This window comes from Platichthys flesus, chromosome 6 (genome assembly GCF_949316205.1).
Source record: "Platichthys flesus chromosome 6, fPlaFle2.1, whole genome shotgun sequence".
NCBI classification, from domain to species: domain Eukaryota; kingdom Metazoa; phylum Chordata; class Actinopteri; order Pleuronectiformes; family Pleuronectidae; genus Platichthys; species Platichthys flesus.
Window position 1 is genome coordinate 13,115,285 of NC_084950.1, and position 26,732 is coordinate 13,142,016.

At 40.9% G+C, this 26,732-nt stretch overlaps 1 protein-coding gene across 3 annotated transcripts in view; it reads left to right on the plus strand.

Annotated features, from left to right (window-relative positions):
• The window catches only part of scaper (S-phase cyclin A-associated protein in the ER), a 58,544-nt gene that overhangs the window by 10,757 nt on the left and 21,055 nt on the right, over window positions 1-26,732 (plus strand). For 2 of the 3 annotated variants that reach the window (XM_062390283.1, XM_062390284.1), the window contains exons 9-23: window positions 428-784; window positions 2,480-2,647; window positions 2,761-2,827; window positions 2,924-3,041; window positions 3,395-3,506; window positions 3,924-4,064; window positions 4,260-4,415; window positions 4,505-4,647; window positions 4,764-4,845; window positions 4,932-5,084; window positions 6,450-6,557; window positions 10,766-10,902; window positions 16,001-16,066; window positions 16,418-16,544; window positions 23,821-23,936. In XM_062390283.1, the coding sequence (XP_062246267.1) occupies window positions 428-784; window positions 2,480-2,647; window positions 2,761-2,827; window positions 2,924-3,041; window positions 3,395-3,506; window positions 3,924-4,064; window positions 4,260-4,415; window positions 4,505-4,647; window positions 4,764-4,845; window positions 4,932-5,084; window positions 6,450-6,557; window positions 10,766-10,902; window positions 16,001-16,066; window positions 16,418-16,544; window positions 23,821-23,936 (2,051 nt within the window). The remainder of the gene's footprint in view (window positions 1-427; window positions 785-2,479; window positions 2,648-2,760; window positions 2,828-2,923; window positions 3,042-3,394; window positions 3,507-3,923; window positions 4,065-4,259; window positions 4,416-4,504; window positions 4,648-4,763; window positions 4,846-4,931; window positions 5,085-6,449; window positions 6,558-10,765; window positions 10,903-16,000; window positions 16,067-16,417; window positions 16,545-23,820; window positions 23,937-26,732) is intronic. The other variant, XM_062390285.1, reaches the window with a different exon arrangement.

Consider the following 26,732-nt stretch of genomic DNA (forward strand, 5'->3'; position numbering starts at 1 on the left):
TGGGTATCAATTATTCACAAGGAGCTGGGTAACAGTAGACCGTTCTATCAGCCACATTTGTTTTTGTTTTGGGCTCCATGGTATTCATAGGCACTGTCCAGACAGACATATCAGTTTTAAGTCGATTGATTGTACACTGACATTTTAGAGGCAGAAAACCAATTTTCGCTTTCATTATATAGTCTGTCAATGCCTCGAGACACACTTGGTAAGAGTGTGTTAAGCAAGCACTTAATTTTTAAATGCAAATCAGTATTTAATTGGATGTACAGGGCATGTTAGTACCAGCTTCCCTGCATGAATTGTGTTACCAGTTGTGTGTTGACTGGTCTGATTGTTGTTTTTTTGTTACTGCTCTCATGAATTGCTTGAAATATGCATGTTTTTAATTGAGTTTGCGTGTGTTTGTGTGTGACTGTCGGTGCAGCCCCCAGCAGAGAGTGTACAAGACTTGGGGCAATGTGTCGACGCACCTTGTGAGGACGCGCCTCCCCCCATAGCAGCACATACCCCTTCCCATGCCCCAGAGCCCGCCCTGTCCTCAGCCACAGTCCCACCAACAGACCTTACCTTATCAGTCCCAGTCCCGGTCCCTTCCCTGGCCCGCTGCTCATCCCCAGATCCACCCCAGACGGACGGGCTCGATGCGCTGTTGGTCTTACAGGACAGTGCGGCTGAGGAGGGTGCGTCACGGGGCATGGCCACATCTGCTCCAGGACAGGCCGAGACTCCCATGGCAGCGGTGAAACTGGAGAGTGTGCTGGACCCCACAGAGCTTTCTACTGTGAGTGCTGAGAGATGGAGGAGCAGAGGGAGGGGAGGGCGGGGGGCCAGGGATTCCCCAAGGGTCCTTCAGCGCCTAAACAAAGTCAATCTTAAGAAACTGCCAGACCAAATGTGCAGGCAAGACTGCATAGCTCTGTGCCGTGTTGTTACAGCACCATTCATTGAAGAAAAGCTGTCTGTAGGTGGCTTTCGTAGGAAAGCAAGTGCTCCCTTGGTGTTGCCCCAAAAAAATAATCTCAATTTGTTTTTAGTTATTTTGGCCACTTTTAGAATTCTATGCAAAAAATGCAGCCAAACGTAGACGGAAGTTCCAGGTTGTGTTCAAACCAGTGTGGAGTCATTGGTAAACACCGTCTGTCTACTTCAGTCACTATTGTTTAGCATTATATACTGATTGTAAACAAAGCTTCGTTCAGTTAAAGAAAGATAGCTATACCTCTTATTTAGATACTGTCAGCGCCCTGCAGAAAACACTTCAGCTCAAATCCAAATCAAAGATTATGATGTCAAATATTTTTCACAGGATACTATAATGTTTTACCTTTAAATTATACAGATATTATTATCTTGAAAATACATAAACTCCCAAAACATTTAAAAAGCTTAAGTAAGCTGCCAGTTTCCCAAAGAAGAACCATCAGTGGCCTCCTTCCACCATCTCTTCATCCTCACAGTAAACGTGGCCTGCATGAATATGGAATGCTTCCTCACTTGTAATTCTTGTGGTGATTTTGTGGTACAAACTGTGACTGGGTTGATTTGATGTTCCCCTAAATCTTTGAATCATCCACCCAAGTTAGAAAAATGTATTCTTACACTGAGAGGTGCTACTCACCTCTGACGAAGTATGAGGTCATATGAAGAAAATAAATCGGAGATTATGAGAATAAAGTTGTAATGTAAAAAGTCATATTATTTTGAGTTAAAGAAGAACATCTTTATAGAAAAAAGCAGCAAGGAGAACCCATGTTCGCCAAAGTTGCTCTCCCCCCTGGATCTTAAACCGATCTCAATGTTTCTTGAGAAACTGCGAGACCCCTTTGATTAGCACACAGATGAAACCATCGATAGCTTAGCAGGCGATTACTACAACATTTATTCCTCCACAAAATTAGGCTATTTCCTCCGAGTCTGTGTAGTTATTTCATTGGAATAGACAATTTCTTGCAGATCTTTTGTCCTGACATTTTTTATAGTATAGTACTGATTATTTTTTTTAAACCTGTGTACCAAATTATAATTAAAAAAGTTGCTACATTTGCCTCATTTTATTGGCTGATCTTCTGTTATTACCCCCTAAGATACGCAGCCTCGAAAATCTCTGATTTCTTCCCCTCGAAGTAGCCCTAATACTTGTAGGAGTCACCAAATACTTTGTGTAAAAGTTCCTAATTTTATATTAACTGACTAGAAAAATAAAACACCTGACTGTCAGTGATGCACACATGCATTGTGTTTTACACATTGAACGGGATCATAGGGAGGAGAAACATATTAGAAACGAATACCTGAAACATTCAGCAACAAAAGTTATTATAATTTTTACTAATGTAGTATATCTCGCTGTACTAATGTATTTATTTGCTTGGGATCTCCAATCATCTTGTGACTCTGATGTTTGTTGGTTGGAACAATAATATTGTTATGAAATGGGAAATGTGGGTGTGAGCTGTTATCTGTGCCTTTTATTCAGCCCCAGTCCATGGCAGAGGTACTAGCCAAGAAAGAGGAGCTTGCTGACCGACTGGAAAAGGCCAACGAGGAGGCCATCGCCAGTGCCATCGCTGAGGAAGAGCAGCTGACCAGAGAGATTCTGGCAGAGAACAATGACCTGGACACTGACAACGAAAGCGACTTCTCTGTAAGATTCAAGTCCTTTTATACTTTTAATGTTTAGCCCTTTTTTGGGGGCATCAATAAGTTTTGATTTAGGTGTTTTACTGTATATTAACATAAAAACACAACTCCTTACAGGCTAGCATTGGCAACGGAGGCTGTGGAGTCAATATTGACTGGACCGACATGTTGGCAGATTATGATGGTATGGAGGTCAACGTCTAAACCCCAAACTTTTATTCCTTCTTAATGGTTAACAAATTTATGTCTGTCTAATTTTCTTTGCTTAACATTCTTGAAGCTCGGGAGCCATGGCGTCAGAGTACCTCATGGGGGGAGATAGTAGAAGAGGAACCTGCTCGGCCTCCCGGACACGGGATCCACATGCATGAGAAACTCTCCTCACCATCGCGCAAAAGGTGCAAAAACCTTTTCTATATGCAGTAGTTGGTCCATTTTCAAACTGCCTGCTTAGTGTATTTCTTGACACACACTCACAGTATCTATACAATCAGCTTCTCTTAGTTCAGTGCCTCCCTGAACAGCACCTCAATCTACTCCTATGCAATCCCCTCATCTTAATTTGACAAGGATTTAACCCAGCAGCCTCAGAGTCAAAGACCCACTTACTAGATCTGACCTCTTTCTTTATAGGTTACCACCCAGAATGTCTAAACAGGCTGTGGTGTCTATCAGATGCCTGTGTCTGCCTTGCGTGTTGTTGATAAGGACACAGAAAGAGATGAATGATTTGTTACTATGTTTTTGACAGAACGATTGCAGAGTCGAAGAAGAAACATGAGGAGAAACAGCTGAAGGCGCAGCAGCTGAGGGACAAACTCCGCGAGGAAAAGACACTCAAGCTGCAGAAGCTCTTGGAGAGGGTGAGTAAACCGCGCCAAGTTGACGGAAAGCACCCTGAAGAAACTCCTCGCAAGCTACGGCCAGTCTGGCTCACAACGAGAGGTTCTGTCAGCACGCTGCCTGATAGAATCACTAAATATTATAACCCCCTCCAGTCGCATCCAGGCCAGCTGGCCGCAGACGGTCGTGAGAGAGACCCCCTAGCCAAAATCAACAGCCTTTCATGAAGTTTGTTTTTGTTCTCCAAGCCATAGTGAGATGAGTGAGTCCTAGAATAAATCAGGATTAACCACATAAATGCATGAAGTGGTGTATTTTCACATTAATCCCACGGGGGACGCACTGGAGTGGGTAGCAACTGACCAATCAAGAATCCGTTGTCTGTGCTGTACATATTTTTAACACTCCAGCTTCTGTCTCATTCTCACTTTCTACAGGAAAGGGAGGTGATGAAGTGGAAGGAGGAGCTGTTGGAGCAACGTCGGAAGATGATGGACGAAAAGTTGTTGCATGCAGACTTAAAACGAGAGCTGCAGCTCCAGGCAATTGTAAAGAAGGCCCAAGAAGAAGAGGCCAAGGTACAGGAGGGGATCCCCTGGAAAGCTTTAACAATATGCATGTGACAGCTGAGAAGATTATGAATTAAATTGACATCTGCGGTCATAACTTTTATTACCTATTATTACAAACCTATACCTCCCCATTATCTATTTATGTATGCTTCATGTTTATTTGTAATTTTACACACTGCATATGTTTATCTGTCTGTACAGGTGAATGAAATTGCTTTCATCAACACTCTTGAAGCCCAAAATAAGAGGCACGATGCCCTGGCCAAGTTAAATGAGTATGAGCAACGGCTAAATGAGCTGCAGGAGGACAGACAGAGGAGACAGGAGGAGAAGCAGGCCAGAGATGAGGCTGTGCAGGTGAGGCAAACAAACAATTGTCCATTATAATTTAAATTTTCCACAAATAATTTTCATAACCTGTTCATTCTCTTCTACTCTTTCTGCAGGAGCGTAAACGAGTCCTTGAGGCAGACCGGCAGGCGAGAGTGGAAGAGCTGATGATGCGGAGGAAGGAGCAGCAGGCTCGTATCGAACAGCAGAGGCAGGAAAAAGAGAAAGCGAGAGAAGATGCAGCAAGGGAAAGGGCCAGGTTTGTAGTGAATACATGTAAATAAAAATGGCTGCATCAATCCTTGTTTGATTTTTAACAGTAGAGCAATGAAAAACTTGTGTTTTCACACTGCTTTTTGTACATCCCGTCTGAAGAGACCGAGAGGAGCGTATGGCTGCGCTTAGTGCTGCTCAACAGGAGGCCATGGAGGAGCTACAGAAGAAAATTCAGATGAAGGTGAGTTTCTATCTTGTTTCTCTAACAAACGTTATCTAGGAATCCCCATTTCCAAAATAACCCCTGGTTTCTGGTTTCTTCCATAGCACGATGAGAGCAGCCGTAGGCACATGGAGCAAATAGAGCAGAGGAAGGAGAAGGCTGCCGAGCTCAGCAGTGGTCGACATGCGAACACAGACTACGCCCCCAAACTGACACCATACGAGCGCAAGAAACAGTGCTCCCTGTGTTGCGTTGTGGTATGTACAGTTTTATCTGTGTAAGGGCTGATCAATGTCTGTTGGTGCCCTTGACTTGTATGCACAGTGTTGAATTGAACAGCAAACTATGACTTCTATCATTGAGAAATAATTTTTACATAACCTCATTACTTTCAAAATGATCCTACATTGTAATTAAAGTAAACTTAGCGTGTGTTTATCACACTCTGTATACAAAGATGGCCGACATGACAGCTCCCCAAAAGTGAAGCCAAAACGCCAAAGCCACAGCCTGGTGTCATCAACCTATCCTCCTCCATGTTAGTGGACGTGGCCTAACCTAAAAAGTTGGCAAACACGTCACATAATTTTTTCTCATAGATGGTTTCTGTAACATAAGGTAGTTCTTATAATACTGACGTTTGTTCAAATTTTGTTTTTATTTGAATTAAGCCGTGTTATAAAAATGGGGTGAAACATGGCTGACACCTGACACTGACTCACAATTTTGCATGTATTGGCAGGACCTTGCTTCCACAGCTTAATCTTATGATAAATACTGCACAGACTCGGCCTCCAAATGACTCCTTTGGTGCATAATATTCTTGTCTGAAACATTTTGATTTAAATTGTAGATCAGGGGAGGAAGAGGTGACATGTCTTTCATTTTGTATATACAGTCTATAGTGTGTCTCTGGTTTGTATATATGTAAGGAAAAGAAAAAGACACTTACTGCAGTAGTTCCTCTGTGTTATTTGTTCAGCTGCATGCATATACTATGCTGGTTAGTGGGCGATTCAGAGGGTTTTTGGAAGAGGGCACATTTGAATGAGCAAATCCAACAAGCAGACGCGTTAATCTCTCATGGAGCGGCTGCCACGGTTACAAGGGTGAAACACCTCGAGTCCTCAAAGCAGCATCAGATAAAAAGGGGTTTGGGGGGGGTGCATGAGGAAATCTTGTTAAAACGCATGATGACCTTGGCCAGCATCTGACACCAGAGATCATGGATGGGTCAGCAGAAAGCACTTTATTTAATGACATTAAACACAAACCATTCTAAATGGGCTTTGTTCCAGAGATGAGAAAACAAACCTTGCCTCTTTTGTTACGGTTTCACAGAACTGCATTTATTTATCCATGACCTCTAATACATTATTGGGAAAACACTCTTTTTAATATTCAACTTCTATTTAAGTATTAAATGTTGTACATGTCAAATCCCATTTCCTCTCCTTTCATTCAAATGTTGTTTTGGAGGGAGGCAAGGTCACGTCCCATGGAAGAGCCCATGTTGTATATCGTTTCACCAGGGTCCCATGGGGCTCTGTTGACCCCTCCCTGCCTCCCGTCTCCATTGTGTCCGCAGCAGTGACCTCTGACCGCTGTGTTTGTGTTTGCAGATCGCCTCGGAGGTGCACCTGTTCAGCCACACCAAGGGCAAGACGCACCAACAGGCTGTGCGAGACAGTAGCAGCATCCAGGGACGGGAGCTCTCTGACGAGGAAGTGGTGCGTAGCAAACCACACCCTGCCACGAACAAACATCCACTTATCCCGTCAAAGAACTCTGCACCGCTGCCCCTGCTTGTGTCATGTAAAAGAAAGACAAAGAGACACAGTGGTTGTCTTTTATGTTGTGGCTGTTATTATTGTTTGTGCTTCCCCTTGTACACAGTCAAGGCTCTGTTGCTGGCATTGTCAGATTACAAATGGGCCTTGAAATGTACACAGTTAGGGTTCAGTGCTTCAGTGGAGGGGTGACATCACCCCCTTGTCTCCAGGCTGTTTTTGTCATGGAGAGCTTTCCATGGGAAGGCAGCTCATTAATGCAAGGTAACCTCTCTCAGGCTGCAATATGAGATTGGCTTTCAGCAGCAGCTCATTGTGAGGCTGACAACTGTTGGTGCTATATGCAGCACCTTTGGCCCCAGCAGCTCCTTCATTCAAAGCTTTTTCAGTGGGAAATAATTGATACCCCCTCTTTCCTTCACTCTAAATCATTTCCTCTCCAAATGCAGGTCATTCTTTTTGTTTGACAGTAGATAAACAAGGGAGAAGCACTTCACCAATACAGCCCTATAAACAATTCATATATGAGCACTTCTTCATATACACACTGCAATTTACTGTCAATACTTATTATTTAGAGTTTAAGGCCGTGCTGAACTCAAGTCGTCCTTGTCTTATCCCACGTCTGGCTAAACCTGCTTGACAGGTATGTTATTATTCTGGGCTATTACTGATGTGTCTTTAATATTTAAATTCCCAGAACTTCTTTTTATTATTATATGTGAAAGCAAATCATGTCTGAAGACTTAGTTTAGATCAGACTTATATGTGCCCCCCTTGTTATTTATATAAAATGTAATTTCTTTCATGCTGCTGCCAACTATTTCAAACTGCAGCGCCATAACTCTTTGTGCAATGAATTTTTAAATTAAAATGAAGACAGTTGGCTCGACCATGCAGAGGCCACTGCGTAGCTTTTCTGTGGAAGTGGGCAGCGAGCGCCCCCCTGCGCCTTCACATTCTGTCATTCTGGTTTGATTTTAACACAGTGATTATCAGAAGCGCATTGCAGGATGAATGTGCCGGAAGAACACATGGGATTGCGATCCCTGTTTTTGCTGTTCTGGTCTGATAGGATGCTCTTATGTATATGCATGAATTCAGGACATTCTTGATCACCTTTTAAACATGATGGCTTAAAAGAACTGGTGGTTTCTCTTAAGCCGTTTTCAGACATGGACTCCGGAAAATGTCAGCATAATGGGGTCCGCACTTTCTCTGTAGTTTGTCTTTCACATATGAATAACACAACAGGAGATCCTACAGCCAGACTCATTCTCAATAAGAGGAAAATCTCTGTATTGTTCAGGCTAGGTGGGCACGGCATGCAGGAGGCAGGACATAATGTATGAATGCCTGTGGGGAGTAACACATACAGCACATAGACACAGGTTTCCGGTCCAGATCACCTAAAGTGTTGGAATTTTATCTTTCCAGTTGACAACTTTAACAGGGTCTTCTACGTATATGGCTTCGCTTTTTTTCATTTTGAGAAATTTGTATAGTTTTAGTTTTTCAGTTTTGCGTGTAAGAAACGTCACCAACACACCCGCTCGCTGTGAATCCCACAGATAATCTCCCGCTATATTCTTTCTCACTTGGACATTATCTGCAGTTTTAATTAGGGGGCTGGCTGTAGAAAACTTCAGAGAGTGTCTGTAGCAACTGACTGGGACTTTTGCGTTCTCACGTACAGCCCATTCGGATAATTTCTGTAGATTATCCAGAGTTCAGTTCATGTCTGAAAGCAGCTTTGCAGATGCCTCTCCTCTGTTCAGCTTATTTATAAGTGCTTGGTAAGGACAGTCAGAGGAGGAATCCATGCTACAGAGGGTATCAGAGCTGACCTCCTAAATGCACTAAATAGTCCTTAAGGTCTTGTCGTTGAAGCTCGACTGATGACAAATTGAGAACCTTGATGAAATATCCAGACTGCCAGCTGAAGCTAGTCTCACCCTCCCCACGCTGTCTTGAGATCTGTCATCTAGTTGTAGCTGCGAAGCTGCTGTGAAGAGAGAGAGCCAGTGAATAGCTTTCAGTTCGTCTTTATTTGATTTGCCCCCTCCTTAAATGTCACTGATAGGATGCAGTGGAATACAAACATGTCATGTAAACCACTGTAGTGATGGTAACCCAACCCAGTATAGTAGTATCGCATCTTACCTAGTAGCCAACATGACATACAGCTGTTTGCTCTACACCAAATGGAAAGCCTACCTCCCTGTATGTGACACAAGAGGCAGTGAATGAATATATCCTATAGAATTAGTACTTGTGAAAGCTGTCATTTAGGTCTGTGATAGGTCTATTTTGTTTAGAGTGGTATCACATTACTGCAACCAGAGGCAATCTGTGGGGTTGTGCAGTAACACTGCCCTTAGGCCAGCTTCTTCTGCTGCTTTGTGTCAGTGGTTCAGCGTTCATCACTTGTCTGATTGTCTCTTAAACTCAAACTATGCATCTTCCATTTATGCTACCAACAGAAAATATGATGCAGTCCACAATGGGTCAAAATTTGCGAAACCCACAACCGCCCACAAATCTCTGTACCAAACCGGACCAGTTACCCACTGTTATCTTCAAGTCAAATCTGGACCCGCCAAGACTAATTTAAATATGACAAGGAACCTGTTTGTCAAATCAAATGGCTTATTTCCTCATACTTTGGTGGTTTAGATGTGTTTTTTAAAAGTTGAGTGATAAATCAAATCGCATCACTCTTTCCCATCTGCATACCTAAGTGTCCTTGGCAAGATACTGAACCCCTAAATGGCCCCTCATAAATGTTGAGTGTACTAAAAATGTAAGTAGCTTTGGACAAAAGCGTCAGCTAAATGACATGTAATGTAAAGTAATGTAATGCATCAAATTATCATCAAACAACCCCACAACTATAGTTGCATCCCACCAGAGATGGACATTTTCCCATATTCCCAAGCTTAAAAAACCCATTACAGAAAAACTTGCTCGTAAAATAACCAGTACTGTTTGAACGCATAAAATTGTGTATTTACTTAGAAAATAGAAACAATATTTTCAAGGCTTTTAAATTCCAAATGGTAAAGAATAATTTAGATTGAGTTCCCCTGATTCACATTTGCACACTTAAGCCCCCTAAAGAACAACTGTTTCTCTAACAACCTTTATTGTAAAACCCCTAGTCTGACAGCGGCTGCACTGACAACACTGACCAAAGGGTATATGGCATCTCCCACACAGGTTTAGCTAGACTGCTGAATGGAAAAAAACTTTATCTGTGAGGTCATCCTATTCTCTGGGGTGCTGGATGACAGCTTAATTGGGTAATTGCTTTCTTGCACATGCATCATGTTGTTCAAATTGTGTTAGATTCCCTCGTCTCCTAGTTGAACTATCAGAATCATCTGACAGGGCCAGACAGGAAGCAACACCTCTAGCCCCTTTAGCATATCCATGGGCCTGTTGCAACAAAAGATTGTAGACTATTGGAGGTAACTGCAGGATAAAGTGGTGATATTGATAGGTGTAGGACTACATGTCACACAATACATTCAGTGCCAAAATGAGCAGCCTTTATACAATGGGTAATATTTTCTTCTCTATTTTTGAGATATTCTCAATCGTAGACTGTTTTAAACAATGAAAATTGTAAAAGGCACATTTGCCTTCCTAAATTAAGTTAGTACTGTATATTGTCCCTTTTCCTCTGTTATCTTAACTTTTGTGTTGCAAAAACAACGTACACACCAATATTCAGACTATTGACTAGCCTGAATGAGACATTATTCGATAATGGTCTTTATGTGAGTTACTAATAGAATATTTAATTCATATACCTGTTACATGACACAGACTTTGCACAAGCTACATCTCTTTTTTATTTTTCGTCGTGAAGTTGTTGGTAACTTTCCTATTTAGTGACTAGGATCAAAATACTCCACATGTCGTACTTTGATTATCACCTTTTCAGATTATATCTTTATTCTGGGCTGTTAAGGTAATCAAAAAATGCTGTTTACAAGGCAGCATCTTATTCAGACTATTGTCTCAAGCGGATTAATATCAATACATTGGTGTCCATGTAAACAGAGTTACTGATAATGGCTAACATTCATGAAATTATCATTGCCAACATTATATTGTTTTCTTTTCTTTTTTTTCTACTCTAGGAGCATCTCTCTTTGAAAAAATACATTGTGGACATAGTGACGGACTGCTTGGTTTCTTCTGAGAACATGAAGTACGTAGAAGAAAGACAGAAGGCGCGGAAGAAGGCGAAGAAGCTCCGCGCCAGGATGAACTCCAGGTAACAACCATTTTCTCTCTCCGCCTCTCTCTTTGTCTTATCAGTCTGTCTCTCTCCACCTCTCTCCATCCTCTCAGAGGTTCGAAACTGTGCCAGGGCTTCTATTTTTATGAGTGACAAAGAGATGGAAAGCAGATGTTATGTGCATCATGGCTGTCCACAAGATAACTCTGATGAGCTTAATTTATGACCACTTTCTGTGATTGGGGAACAAAACTACAAATCGATGCGTAGCCTCAAGCTTTCACCTGTAAGAGCTTTCCTCCAAATTGCTGCCAGGGTAATGCCAAACCCGAAGCCTCCGTCAGTGTACAGGATGTATGTTTAACTATGTATGAGCCATGCCTATTTTTCTTCGGAGTTATTGATTTTTAAATGAAGTATCAAAGAAAATCAATAGTAATCAACAAATAGGAGGCAAAGCTGCTGTGTGTCAGAACCTGGACCTGAGCTCAATCAATTTAACCGGCTGTCAAAACAGGGGAGGGGAGTGGAAGGAGACACTATTTGAAATACTCACTGTTTGATGTATGATAGCACCTCAACCACAGTGACAAGTGTAACTCTGATGTACTGGACCTCTGCACACTAAAAAGGAAATCAAGATATGACTCCATCAAACTCTTTCATTGATTACATTAAATAAACATCAGACGTACAATATGTAACTTCAGTTGTGAAGCTGTGTGATAGTTGTGAAGCAGTGTGGGATCGTGGGAGTTGTTTCCTTACCACCATTGCAGATGAACCTCTATCTGATCAAGCTTACGGTTGAGGTCACGCATTAAAGTTTAATTCATGTTACGCTGCAAGCAGCATTGATTAATCATGATACAGTATTAGGGTTTTTCGTGTGGTTTGGCCTGTGAGTTGTAGAAAAGACGGGCAAAGCCACGGTTAAAGTGGAAATTACGCAATTAAAGAGCGACCAAAATCAAAAGTCTCATTACTTGAATACAACTGGGGATTTCTAAGGGGTTTGAACATGATTGGAAACATTTTGGGTGATGTAGGTACACACGTCAACAGAATAAACAACAGACATCTATAGTCGTTATTTGCTTATGAAGAATATTAATATTTTGTTGTAGAGGAAAGCGAGAGAAGAAGAGCAAATATCCTTCACAAATTCCCACAAGTACTAAACATACACTACCTTATAAATCCATGGGTTTTCTTTTCTGTTGGGAAACCATAGAATGGCCCTGAAACTCAATTTAAAAACCTGTCAAGTAAGCACCAAGTAAACACCACAGCTGAAAATAGTTGTATTGTTTTTATTCTCCTGTTAGTGTTAGCAGTTGAGCATGAACATGGAAAGAAATGGATGCTTTACTTACAGACACCACACATTGGCGCATATTGGCAAACACAAACGGCGATACCGATATGTCTGTGAAGTGGTCAGGCTCAAATTATAAGCAAACAACCCCACAACTGTCATCACAGTCATCACATTTGGATTGAAACTTGCCTTTTTTCTCCGATGGAGTTCTATCCAGTCCCAGCGTTCGGAAAGAAAGCATAAACAAAACACACACTGCAGAAAATATCTCATGTGAAAAAAAACCAAGACAGTTTGAACTTTGGCAGAAAACTATATTCAACTCAGGTCCTATTGGTCATAGTGAGAGGCTGATTTACAAAATAGATAAATTACTTTTCATTACAAATCCAGCAACCTATTTTTTTCTTCTTTTTGGCTCGGGAAATGTTGTGCTTGGTCCACGTTTGCTATTGGAAAACCAAAAACTGACCCTGAAATCCATTCAAAAACTCCCGAAACAGCCGTGGTCTCTTTATTCTCTTGTAAGTGTTCGCAGTAGAGCATGAACATGGAAAGAAACACACACACACACACAAATACACACACACACACTCACACACACACACCTCAGAAAGAACAGAAATCCTAAATATAGTCACAATAAGCCAACTTGATGACGCGGTTGTGGCTTAAGAAGTAGAGCATATTGTACAAGAATCACAGAGTTGGTTGTTCAAAGGTTTAGCAAGACACTGAATCTCAAATTACCCACTAATGGCCTGAGTGTTTGTGTGTGTGGGTCTGTTAGGGTGAGTGAGAGGTATTGTAAAGTTGCTGTGTCCTACTCCGATTGAAAAGTGCAATGTAAGTGCAGTACATTTATGACATAATGGAAGGTATATTAATATGGTACTAAAGGGAGAATATAGAGAGCATACGTAATGCATTTTATATAGTTAATAAGAAATATATTATCTTCAATTCTCAAGAGTAAACATTAATTTTTCCAAGGCGTACAGGATATCTAATCCTGTACTCTGGATTAGTGTATTCATCAACTCTAGGAACAGCATTTTATTTAGATATCATGCTTCCATTGCAGTTTCTCCAATTTTGCGTTGTGAGTTATAGCAATGATAAATTTATACATTTCAGAATTAAAAGAAAAGTATTTTTTATTGCCACATTTGATAATGGACAACATTGGGTCAGTGCAGACCCAGTCTCTATTCCTTATATTTTATATGGATCAGGATTAATAATTAATTATTTTTTCAAATGACCCATTCCCTCTAACTATTATTTATGATTTGCAAAAGGCCAAATGATAAAAGCTTTGTGTGCAGTCAGTTTTATTCTGTTGTTTTCATCGTTTCGTGCAGAGTGTCCTGTCTGGGTGGCCTCCCTCGAACATATTTCAGACTTTAGTATCTCTTATTATGATTGACCTGTGGATATGACCATGAGTGTGATTTCTAAAAAGAGAAGTCATATGACGCCATGCACGAGAGTATTTATTCAAAATAGGAGTAACTTGTAGCACCAGGCTTAAACGCCTATTCTGCCACACTGCTTTATTCTCAGTGCTGCTGGTTTCAGCCTTGTGAGGCTCAGCGGTACTGAGAAAGTGACAACATGATCCGTCTCTGTTCACCGTCACTCGTGCAGCAGCCCTGCCGCCACTAGCACTCAAAGGCAGCAGGCTCTCAGAGGTCATAAATAACACAGAGCCTCAGTGAACATAAAGGTGAGCCGCTTCACCACCAGGTGGAAATGAGCCGTTTTATTGGGACGCCGTATGGTGTCCGTAAAATGTGAGTGGTTCTCGCTGGACTTTTCTCTGGGCCAACATGGAGCCCTCGTCTGTCATAAAGCTGCGCACACACATTTTTGCGTGTGTTTTTCCCCTTTATTGCATTTTGACTAATCATCTCTTATGTAATTGTTTTTGAGGAAAAATAATTTATTAGAGTTTTATTGTTTGGAGCCTGAAGGATAATCTTAGGATGTGTTCTGAAATTGAAAAGTCCACTTAAAGGGATAGTTCACACAAAAATAAAAATTCCCTCTATCTACTCACCAGTATGCCAATGGGGGGGATAGTACACAAAACTATTTTTGAGTTTCAGGGGTAAACAGTGCTGCAGCCAAGTCCTTATAAAATTTGTCTCTGCTACCATTGGCCTCAACTATAGCATCATAGTAGTAGTCATAGTAATAGTTCCTTTGTGTTTGAAACACTATACAGCCATAAACACAAGTCTGAACCAGTTCTACGTCAATAGCTGTCGCAGTGACATGGGGATCTTGATCGTTTTGCATGGAAAGAATCGGGAGACTTAGAGTCAAGTACAGACCAGAAGAAGACAACCTAAATTAGTCCTGCCAAGGAGTCCCATAGGTGGGACTGTTTTTTAAAAATTACTGTTACCACCGCCAATGAGGTTATGTTTTTTAGGCGCCACTGAAATCAAGCTTGGTTTAGTTTTTCTTCCTTGTCTGTGTTTTGTTAATTGTCGTCACGTCTTGACTGTGTTTAGAGCAAAGTGTGTTTCTGTTAAATAAATAAACGCATACTGCATCGATATCTGTCGTGTTATTACCAAATTATAGTCCAACACTTAAGATTAATGCGTTCCTCTTTTATTGATGATCAATCTTATATTTATATTTATATATATCCAGATATATATATATGGTTAGGTAGTCTGTGCTACTTATTTATTCTGCTCATAGGACACAGAAAATCCCTATTCAGAGTTTATGCTAAAGACTGAAACATAAGCATATTATTATCCATATCCAGTCTATTGCCATTTGTTTTTTATTCTGTAAAAGGGTTTATTGCCCTGTAAAATAGCTGTCTTTTTACATTTCATTTTTCCCGTTGTGTTATTTAAAAAATGCAGTTTACCAACTGATGAGTATTTGATTAGATATGGCTTCAATTTATTTTTAAAGAGTTTTGAATGGCTATATTAAGACGTCTAGTATATTGGCACTTAATACCATTGAACAACTAGTTTAGCGATAAATGCAGCATCTTTCTGAACGTTAAAATTCATTTATTTGGCTGAGCTGTTGAAAGGGTTTTGGTATCTCATTGTCCTGGATTTTGCAGTGATGTGAGTTGTTCAGTTGTGCGATTGGATGACCGCCCTTGAATACAAGAGATTGTGAACAGTGGGTCAGGCTTTGGTTTGGCCCAGTTTAGGTCTGCCGGGACAAATTCTCCCCCCTCTTTCCAGGAAGTGTTTGATCCTATCAGTGTAGAGATGGGTAACAGGAAGACGCTCTATCTAACTCTGATCAATAGTTACTTATCATGTCTGGGAATGCCTGAGTGACAGATACAAACACACACAAAGATACACACACATACAATTTCATGCAGGCACGCACACAAACACAGATGTTTTGTGTTTCTCAGTCTGGCTCTTGGACTGATGCCACATAGATGCCACTCCCCTATTGACCATGACCTTTCAGGAAGGGACAAGTTCGAAATAATGGCTCTTTGGCTTGAAATATAAGTATTTATTTGACAAGTCGAGTACATTTTTTTTAATTTGACTTAAAGACAGGAGGATTTAAAGGTAGATTTAGGTTTTGGTGATATGAGTCGATGGCAGCAGAAACACTCGTCCCTACGGAACCAGCGTCTGATTATTTTTAAGTCAAGTTACGTGGTTATCGGCTGACAGGCCAAATAAACAAACTCGGCTTGAACTTTTTCTTTCCTCTTCACACTGTCATCCATTGTGATCTTTACTGACAGGCCAAATAATTTTTCTGGGATTCAAAGACTTTTTCCTACTTCCCCCTCTACAGGGCAAAGGAATATGAGACGTCAATGGAGGCAAAGACACAGATCCCTGAATCCCCGTACAAGGCCAAGTAAGTGCTTTCCATCTCACAACTGGAAAATATACATTTTTCTTCATCTCAAATGTTTTACTCTAATTGTTAAAAAGCCGTGTTGCAGGGCAGTTACTAATGATTATTCTCAAATTTTTTTTTTTTTATCTGCTGCTTATTTTCTCAATTAAGCATTTGTTCTGTAAAATGCCAATTTCACAGTATCACAAAATGCAAGCCGATGTATTCAATTTTATATCTTTTATTCCGTCCAACAGACCAAAACTCAATATATTTAGTTTCTTATCAGCAAATCTTAGCATTTGTGGCAGCTTGGAACCCAAGATTACCAACTGATTTAAAATTAATAATTTGCTCTTGCACATTCAGGTTGCAGCGCCTGGTGAAAGACCTGCTGAAGCAGCTGCAGGGTCAAGACAGTGGCCAGTGGGCCAACAACAAAGTGTCTGGTCTGGACAGAACTCTTGGAGAGGTCTCTCGCATCTTAGAGAAACAGGTAAAGCAACAATCAGATCACATAGACTGTGTGATTGAGTCTAGGGTCATTTGAAGCTCTTTCAGCAACTAACAGCCAAACGCTTCCTGTGCACACCAGCGCACGCACGCATGCCCAGTGATATGCATGTTCATGTGATATGCGCTCTCAGATGTGTTAGTATGGATGGGGATTTAAGCTCATATGGAGCGAAAAGCTTATGTGAAGAGTTTGTTTGGAAACGTCATTTTCAAATAAACACATAGTTGTGTGGATGTAGCCTCAGTTTCCTACTTTGTTGCTTTGCTGTTGACTCAACAGTCTGCAGCAGTGCACAGGCCGTGCCAGCCCTTTGGCATGTCTCTCCTTTGAGAGTTGTGTTTGGCTGTGGCTCCCTCTGTCTCACCTTCCGAATGTAGAGTATCCCTTACTCTAAACCAATGTGCCTTTGGTTATTGGCTAACGAAGACCAGATCAACTGTGTTTTCAATGTCCACATGGAATCAATAGAGGAGCTTCCTAGCACGAGAGCTTGCATTGTCTCGTGTCTATGTGGTTTGTGCGACTCAGATGTCACTAGTTTAGACAATGGTAAATTGGATTTCCAGATGAAATGCACAATGTGATTGAACAAAGGCTGGGAAAATAGTTTTTTCAGTAATTTTTTTTTTCTTACACTTCTTTACAGCTGCATACATATATATCATTGTCACCCATAATTGCAGACGCTTATAACTTTAGTTGATTTGAAACATCTGTCCCAAAGATTGTGTTGCATTGTGTTTTTACAGCAGAAGTCACATCAATTTGAGACTGGGGGGAGGAATTAAAACACCTGCCACTGTGTTTATGATGAGGAGAATATACAGCCCACTTCCTGTAATGAGGCATAAATTTCCTGTCAAGTTGTGGTTGGAGCCATCATAACATCCCACTGTGCATGCCTCTGGGTGTGAGGATGGCGAGATTATGGTGTCCCATCAGTGACGAGAGGGACGGCCGGAGAGGCTATTACCGAATTTCCCCAGAGAGCCAGAGGATGAAGTGGCTGAGGTGGGTGGCACAGCATCCTGTAAGGAGAGAGGAGGAGGCCAGTGTGATTTGAGTAGCTCACAAGCTGTCACTACATGAGGGCTCCTCCCCTCAGCTCTGCATACTCCCAGTGGGAGGTCAGAGGTCAGCGGGTCATAGAGGAGGATGAAGAGGAAGATCACGGTTTTGTTGGGGTGCCTTGGGCTTTGTCTTTTAATTCAGTTTAAAAGCACGTTCTTAAACTATTTTGTCCAGTCCTGCTTTACAGGGTTCTTGTATAAACAACCCCAAAAGCTGTGATTGGCTAATGAGGCAGTTGGTGGAACACCTCCCTCTCTAATCCCTGCACAAAGTCAAATAAATAGAGTCTCCGTCAGCATGGCTGTCTGGCCCCTGAGTCACTTCAAGTCAGGACCGTTTGGATTATTTGACCTAACAAGCATCTCTCATGTCATTGACTCACCTAAAGATTTGTTTTCCTCCTCCGTATCTGATTCAGTCTCCACTTTCTCTGCTAATTTCTTAGACAACACCCTCTGCACTGCTGTTTGGGTCCCAGCCCCCCACCCCCACGTTTTCCCCTGCTTTCTAGGCTGCGTCTAGACCCTGACCTCAGTGTGTTTCTCCCTCTGTGGCCTCTAATGGTTTATTTTGTGTCAAACCAGATTTTTTTCTTTACTTTGGGTGATTGAGAAGACCAATTTTTCTCAGTGTGTCCTACTTTTCTTTTTGCCACACACTTATGTGATTAAGGTGTGTATTTATATATTGCCCAAAGTGTTTACCCCTGCTTTTGGTTAAAGTCTACTAAGAACAAGGGCAACTTGTATGACAGTTCAGCTTAATCTAGTGCTCTGAGAACCAAACACTGCAGACTGTCTTACAGACCATATTACATTTGTGACCGGGGGTGAATTTGACTTGTAGTGTCAAGCCTTATGAGTGGTCAATAAGACCTGAAATGTACTATGTAAATAGAGTCCATTTAACATTTTCCTCTGCCAGCTATTGGAGTCGGGTTGGGCCAGGAGAAAGAGGACAAGCTTGAAGGCAGAGAAGCAGGATAACTGAGCTTCTTGCCTGGGCCTTTAGCAGAGTGAAGCCCCTTTTTCACTGGTTGAAAAAGCCACTAACATCTGTCTCTTGTCTGCAATGGGATTGGATAAAATCTGCATTCACTCCTGGGTCAAATGACATTGCAGTAGACACAGGTTTTTATCGGCTCCGGCTCCAATTGGCAGTGATGGAAACATGACACCTGGGTGAATGTTCAAATTTCTGTTTCTTCTTTATTTTGGCAGTTGGTACTGACGCTGTACTTTTTCTGTGCGCAATATGACGTGACTTAATTCGAGAGACTTGGCATATAAATAGCCATGAATGTTTGTGTACTTATTTTTTCTTACATCTTGGTAACAGTTTGCAACAGCAACTATTTATTTATCTTCCCCAGACCTTGCAAGATTCAATATTGGCAAGACAGTGATGTGAGAGAGCCTCTCCATTTCTTGCATATTTGTGACATCAACATGAGTTACCAGGGGAGAAAAACAGAAAGGAAATATCTCAGGAAAAGGATTAATTTGGCATTCAATACAAAAAAATATGACAGAGGTATGAGCGATCCAACTTTGAATATGTTTATTAATTAGTTAATTTTTGAAAAATAAAATCCTTTTTTAATTTACACAATGTTTTCACATCATAAAGTACATTTTACTTTACCTTGAATGTACAGGCTGACCCAAAGAAATTTGGTCTAAAATAAAATGAATTGAAAAATCATTTGCAGTAATAATGACACTCCTTTGGCCTATGAAACAGTGTTTTGGCATTACACTGCACATTTTAAGAGATTAAAATAGATTTTAAATTAATTGTTTATACTTAAACAATTTTTTTTTTAAATAAATACATTTTTTAAATAAAAACAGCATTACAGCACAACAAAAAAAACAGTGCCTATCAAAGATTTACATCAGGACATGTGGTCTCTTTATAGCACTATTTGATTTTGAATTCCACCCAAAGGTAGGGTTTACAGTAAAAGGAAGGCAAATTAAAGTTTTAACAGTCAGGATGAGCGGTGAGGTCTTTCTCATAAACTAACGGCTACATTTGCACGTCCTGCTCTAATTATTATTACATTTTCTCATTCTCTGCTGTAGTTTCTTCTCAAACACAGGTTTTCTTCACCTGGAGACCAATAGGAAGGGAAATGTTTCTATGATTCTTGGTGTATTAGTTTACAACTAGAGGCTGTCTGTGGTTTCTGTGGTAGGTTGAATTTTGCACCGCACTGGCCTTTGATTAATCTTGGTTCATTTAACAGGATAAACAGAAGTTTGCAGAGTTATCCACTTCTATGTTTGCCCTGCACTCACACAGCGCACTAAATCATATGCTAGTATGTCACGTAAACACGAGTTTATACACAATGCTTAAATGTTTACTCCAGCAGCCTTGTTGTGGTTTCCAGTCGACTCGGCCCACAGAGCTTTGTTTACCACTCTCTATCTTTTCTGTAAGACTGTGTAATGATGAAACTCGTGTGAGGAGAGCGTGATCTGTCATACTCTGCCATTGTTGGGTTATAGTTGTGAATGAGTGAACTTGTGACTTGATGATGCAGATCAAAGTTGAAGGCGGGCTTAATGAACTCTGACAGTTGTTGTCCATCTGTTGGTGTGGCAGGACGAGCGAGGCTGTGCCCTCCTTCGGCCTTAATTAAAGTGTCTAGTGGGAGGAGACTGCAAAGTGCAATCTGGCCAGTCTGCCGGTCTGCGGACACTGTCACAGGAATCACCAGCTGCTTCTGCTGTTCTATCAGCTGGGGTAACAATGGCCACCCTGGACAATAATTGGATAAGATTCCCCCTGTTGTATAATTCACGAGCCATCCATCTCACTTGTGTTTTAATGCCCAACCCTTGGTGCTTTCTTCCTTTCTTCCGTTCTTTCTTTCTTCTATTCGTTTGTTCTTTCAAGGGAAAATTAGTTTCAGCCACTGCTGGGTTGTGACCACACACAGACAGAAACCTTTAAAGACACACTCCGACATTTTGGGAAATGTCGTTGTTTGTGGTCTAACCCCAAGCCACATGAATTTCATCTGTCAGTACAGACACACTTTAGGTCTGGAAGTAAGACCACAAAAGCAACTTAGCACCTGTTTTGCAGGATAAGTACCAATGCAATTGAGCATTAATTTGACATTGCAATGTGGAATTCTTGTAGGGATCCTTTCTAGAATCAATGGCTGAGGAGGTGTCTCTTTGATTCTGTACTTAGTCGCGTGATACACACAGCCAAAGGCTATCATCAACATGCTAACACACTCACATTGACAATGTTAACATCCAGCCAGAATAATAATCATCATATTCCCTTCTTAGATAAGTGTGCTAGCTCGCCAACATTTGCTATTTCACCACACACAGAAAAGCTTTATCAGGGGATTTCAAAATTTGTCTAGAGGCATCATCTGAAAAATATGAACTTTTAGATTAATGAAATATCTCTACAACTATTGGACAAAGTGGGTCAACCACCCAGCTAACCAAACGACTTCCCTACAATCACATTGTACCATATTGAAACTATGTGCGCTTTAATTTTGTCAGGCTGAAATCCATTCATGTATACAACCGAGAATCAAACTTTGTGACTTCACTATGACTGAGCGTTGAGTTGCGGTGTGCATCTAGCACATTTCCCCTTGCGTCCATTCTTTGAGCTAAGGTTGGCTCATTGCATAATAAGGAAACTCATAACTCATCTTCTTCAGGAAAGTCGGCAAACAAATTTATTTCCCTCTGTGAAGGAGTGTCTCTTTCAGAGCGCTGGTAGGAAGATCTTTATTGTAACTGTCTCTGGGTAATGCAGTTCATGAGGTTTGCTGCTATTATAGAAACAAAAACATTGTTTTCATCTTGTTACGTTTGTATGTAAATTTGGCTCACTGTGTATATATACTGTCACTGTAATTATATACAAACATGGTTTCTGTTCCCCTGCATGGTTAGGTTTGTAGAAAGGGTATATCATCACCACATGCTTTTCCACTTGCGTAGAAAGTCACAGCAGCTCAACATTCGCAAAGCGCCAAGATATTAACATACAGAGCAAGCCTTTAGTTTGAGTATTATATTTTCAGAGAAACTTGTGACCTCACTGTAATACTTTGGTGCCATTTTAGTTATCTGTGGTCCATTGCATGCATAGACCACCTAAAGATAGTATGTCAGGTAGTTTGAACTTAATCCTCTGAACCCGTATTGTTCAATCATCACAACAGATGAATCTGTCAGCAGAGCAGAAAGGCCCTGACTAGCCGAGCAACTCTCGCCTGCTTTTCTCAGGATACAGCCAGGACTGGGCAGGTCCCAGTTACCCCCTTTAATACTGTTTGATAAGCTGCTATGAAAGAGCTGCCTTTTTTCATTTAGCCTAGAAGCTTTTAGGTTGGTGTGTTGATGGGAGGGTTAAGAGAGGGGTTAAGCCAAGCTCACTGACTGAGACCCAATTGATTAGGCAAGGACACTGCTGGCAATGTACAGAAAGGAAGTCATAATGAGATTTTTATACAAACACTGCTTCAACAGACATTTTTCATTATGTTGAAGGTAAAGGGTGTTTGACGTGTTTGTTAATGTTTTTGTTCCAAACCCCAAATGATTGTCGAGTGCGTCTTCTGTGCGTGTGCGTGTGTGTGTGTGTGTGTCTAACACCGGAATCGAGGAGCAGTTACCTCAGCGGCGGGCAGGAATGACAGATGAAGAGCTTATCTGTAATTTGGTAAAGCGCTTCTCTCTCAATGTGTTCAGGCTTGTTGGCAACTTCCCATCTGAGGAACAAAAGCGCTGTGAAGTGGCTGGATTTTCGTGCTGTCACAGCAGAGAGGAGCCTGTAACCTCTTTCTTCAGGTGGAGGAGTGACCGCGGTGTAACACGGCCGTCTGCAGTTGCGCGAAGAAAACCCTCCATCAGCAGCTCCCCTCCAGGTCCTTTTCCTCCCGGTCGACCCAGGCACAAACATGCCCGACAGTCAGCGCTCACTCCCGGCTTTGTACTTGTTGATTTATAAGACTCTGTAGCAACAGCATCTGACCTGCTGCCAATTACTGTATCATCACAGGAGGGCAGGACCTAACTATTTACATGTGTTCATAAATCTAATCCGCTCGTATGATGTATTTCACCTCACCGTAAGTCATTTATATACATACTATTTTCTTTTGGTATTTCAACCGAGAAAAAAAAGATAAAAAAAATCCAGTACCAATGGACTCAACTTGAAGCAGAAAATAGTAAAAAGAAATACTTTACCCGTTGAGGTCAAAATATGACCTTTATTACAAAGGAAGTTGAATGAAAATTTTAATTAGTCATGTTACCATTGTCTGTAGGATTACTTTTAAATAGATGAAGTATTTATTTATCACATTATTATGGCGAAACTTTGGGTCCAGTCATTTGGTTTAGTTCATAATAGACTTATAAGCGACTGGGGTGACAAGCATCCAGTGTCGTGTAGATTAGCTAAAAAAAGTGTAGTGTATCAGTTGTTTAAAACAGATTAAAACAGTCAACATATGGGCTGGCCCAAAAGTGTTAGGAATAAAACTAATATGATATTGAAAAGAAGTCATATTTGAACTCAGTAAATATATTGTAATAATGCACGACTTTGAGATGATCAAACAAATAAAAAAAAAATGAAAAAGTCTGCTATCAGCTAAAAACTTTTAGATCTGTGAGATGAGGTCCAGTGAATGTGAGCTCTCTAATCTGTGTAAATGCTGACACAACATGTAGTCATGGAAGTAAGTGCAGAATCGTTCTTACCTCAAAGGATCTAATGCATTTTCAGTTCAGGTTTGTTTGTAATAAGAAACTAGTGTTTTTCAATTCTATCCTACAGCCTAATTCTCCTATTGTTTGGTTCTTTGTTCGGCCAAGTGGCCTTTTCTCAGTTTCACTTACTCCGCGGTCAATCCGTCGAGACCACCCTGGCGCTAACTGGAGCCTGCAGAGCATTTGCCTTCCCCTGAAACAAGACTGTTGTGGGGCGGAGTTGGGTTGTGCAATTTTGAGATTAAACAGGAATACTTTAGGGATCACTTTGTTTCAGGTTTCAATCCCCGGGCCCCTGTAGGAGAGGGAGAGAGGTCCTCTCCCTGGTGAGAGCCACATAATCCCCCCCGTCCAGTCGGTGGCTCACTGTCCCCTGACTGTACCTCTGCTTGTCTGTCTGTCCTCAACAGAACAATGCGGACCAAGTTGCCTTCCAAGTGGGCGGCGGCCTGTCGGCTCTGGAACAAATTCTGCATGTCATCACTGCTGCTTCCACACCCACTGCAGTTCCTCGTATTCCTCTCAAGTGAGTACCGGCGCCAAACTGAAACATGTTCATATTCATATGATATAGTGAAACATGTGATCTTGAATGTTTTCTTTTTCATTTAATTCACAGCTCAACAGAAAAAGTCTGTTGCTATGCCCTAAAATGTATAATCCTGCCATTTTATCAAGTTTACGTTTTAATCCAGCAGGGTGAGCTGTCTCTTTAGCCTATGATTCGGAGAAATTGATTCTTGGGAATACTGACCACTTGTTGTTTTAATTGTTGTGTCCTGCTGATTTTAGCCACGGGTGAGTGTGGTCTATTGGAGTCTGTTCGTATCTAATTTTAGGTTCCATGTCAGCAGTGGAACAGGTGATTTTTCTTCCATGACACAAACTCTCTATGAGCGGGACCTGCATGATGACTCCACTTTAAATACAAATTGTCTTGGGCAGGGTTATTAGTACTTTACCCTGAGTGCTTTAGTGCTTTTATTTGTACATCTGCTTTGAGCATGTTTACATTTTTTTGGGGCTCAGCTGAAGGTTTGTGGGGTAAGAAATGAATTATACTCATTGAGATAAAAAATAAATAAAGAATATTGGATTAACCACAGGATGAAAAATGCACTGTAACAAAGATGAAAACGAGCTGTCTTCATAGTTCATAAAAAGTCCACTGTTTTCACTGGAAAGGGACCAAACCTATCAAACAGCACACAAATGAAATAACTTTAATCAAGCTTACCTAACATCTCAGTTTTTGTTGATGAATATCAGCCACAGTTGTGGAAGAATAACAAACAAATACAATTTTGTTTAAAACACAGAAACACTTCTGGACACTGCATACAGTCTCATCTGGACTCCGCTGTATATTCACAAGGTCGTGAACAGCTGTTACACTCACTGACTGTATCCTTTCTCTAACCTCACTGACAACATGCTGCTTTATTCCCAATTTGATAATGTTTATACAATTGCACAAAGCGAGTCACTGTTTATAGTTGCTTCATCTCAATAAATACACTCAAAATCCATCAATGAAGTAGCTGCACTGCCCGTCTAGAAATGGAAAATATTTCCATAATCAATTTGTGTTATTTTTTTCTTTGAAAACGCAAAAAGCACAAGTGTCCCATCGATCATTTATAGTGCTGAGTATTTTTGAGTTGTGGGCTTTACGTTTGCATGGCCTGCCAGTAGATAACCTTAAAGAGGCTGCTACTACTCACTAGTGGGACTCTGTAATGGACTCGAATGGCCTTGCTCTCCCATTCATTAGCATTTTCTGGACTCTGAATCTCTGCTAATGGACAAATGCTTCTTATATTTATAAGGCTTTTAAAGGGCATCACATGTATATTGATTTTTTCCGTTACTCTCTTCCTCAATCATTGTAATCTAAGGGAATTTCAAAAAGACTTGGAAGAAATGTTATCATCTCATATGTTGAGACTCTACTTGTGCTAAGCGTTTGTTTGCCGAGTTTGTTGGTGCATCGGTGCAAGACATTTTGTTAGCTCAAGTGCAGAATTCCCTCCTTGGCTTTTAAGACATCTTCTTAACGGTGGCGATGTGATGAAGTACGAGGTGAAGATTAGGCTGATGTGTTTTTAATCCTTCTCCACACTTCTACAATCCAACTCTGGAGTCTGTTATGAATTATTATAAGGACTGGTCTTGACGTAGCTCATAAGTAAACTTTTCACAAGGCTGAACAAGTTCCTCTGCAGAGGAGTTTTACACAAGCATGAGATTAACACAGTGACACAGATACACACCAGTATATCCAAGGACTAACAGGTTATCAGAGCTTGTTTACAAATGAGCTGGATACCTTGATTCAGGTTTGCGTTTCACTTTCATACCGCTGGACCCTCGGAGCTTTGCCAACTGAGAAATGATCGGCCTAAAGCAATAAGCTTCTTTAACTGGACAATATATATACTGTGTGCTGTATGCTCTGTTTATTCTGTACCTCTCCTCAGTCAGTTTTTTCTATTTTGGAAACCATGTAAAATGCAGGAGATGTCGCACTTAAACCTGTCCTTTCAATTCAATTTTATTTGTATAGCTGCAATTCATAATACACATTATCTCTAGACACTTTACATAGAAGCTTGTGATGAAGCTCAGTCGGGTCAGCGGAGTCAGTGGCTGGTGACGAAATGCAACACAAGGACGCAGCCCAGCTTTCAACTTATCACTATCCGTCATCTTGATGGCTGTGTGGCCTAATGGGCTGCTATACAGACGCTAGCCCCAGAGTGCGCTGCATTATCTGTTTACAGTGATGCTGCTGTATTGATCTGCTCCTCCTACCAGATGAGCAGAGTGATTTACAAAAAAAAAAAGGAAGGCAGCTGAGGAGATGCTCCTGCCGTATCTCTCCCCAGGGAGGCTGATTCCATCTTGTTACCATTATATTAATGAGCTAATTCCTACACCAGGCTCTGCTAATGTCCTGGTGTAACCCTGTGGTCACTGGAATGTCTAGATCAGAGTTTATGCTGCCACTCTCATTCACTTAAGCAGCAGAGAGGAAATCTCACAATGAACAACAACACTTCAAATTTTAGCATGTCATTTCTTAATATTGGAATAAAATTCAATGCAAATTTCTATTATGAATTAATGTTAATGATTTTGCTCTGTAAATATTCCAAATTCAATTTGCTTAGAAGATTCTCAAAAAACTAATATTTGTCTTATTATTTTTGAATGATTAAATTAATTTACAAATCCATCCGTAACCCTAACCCTTTTTTATGTTATTTTATTTAAATAAGGAAATCACACTTGCCAACTGCAACAGTACCTATAATATGCT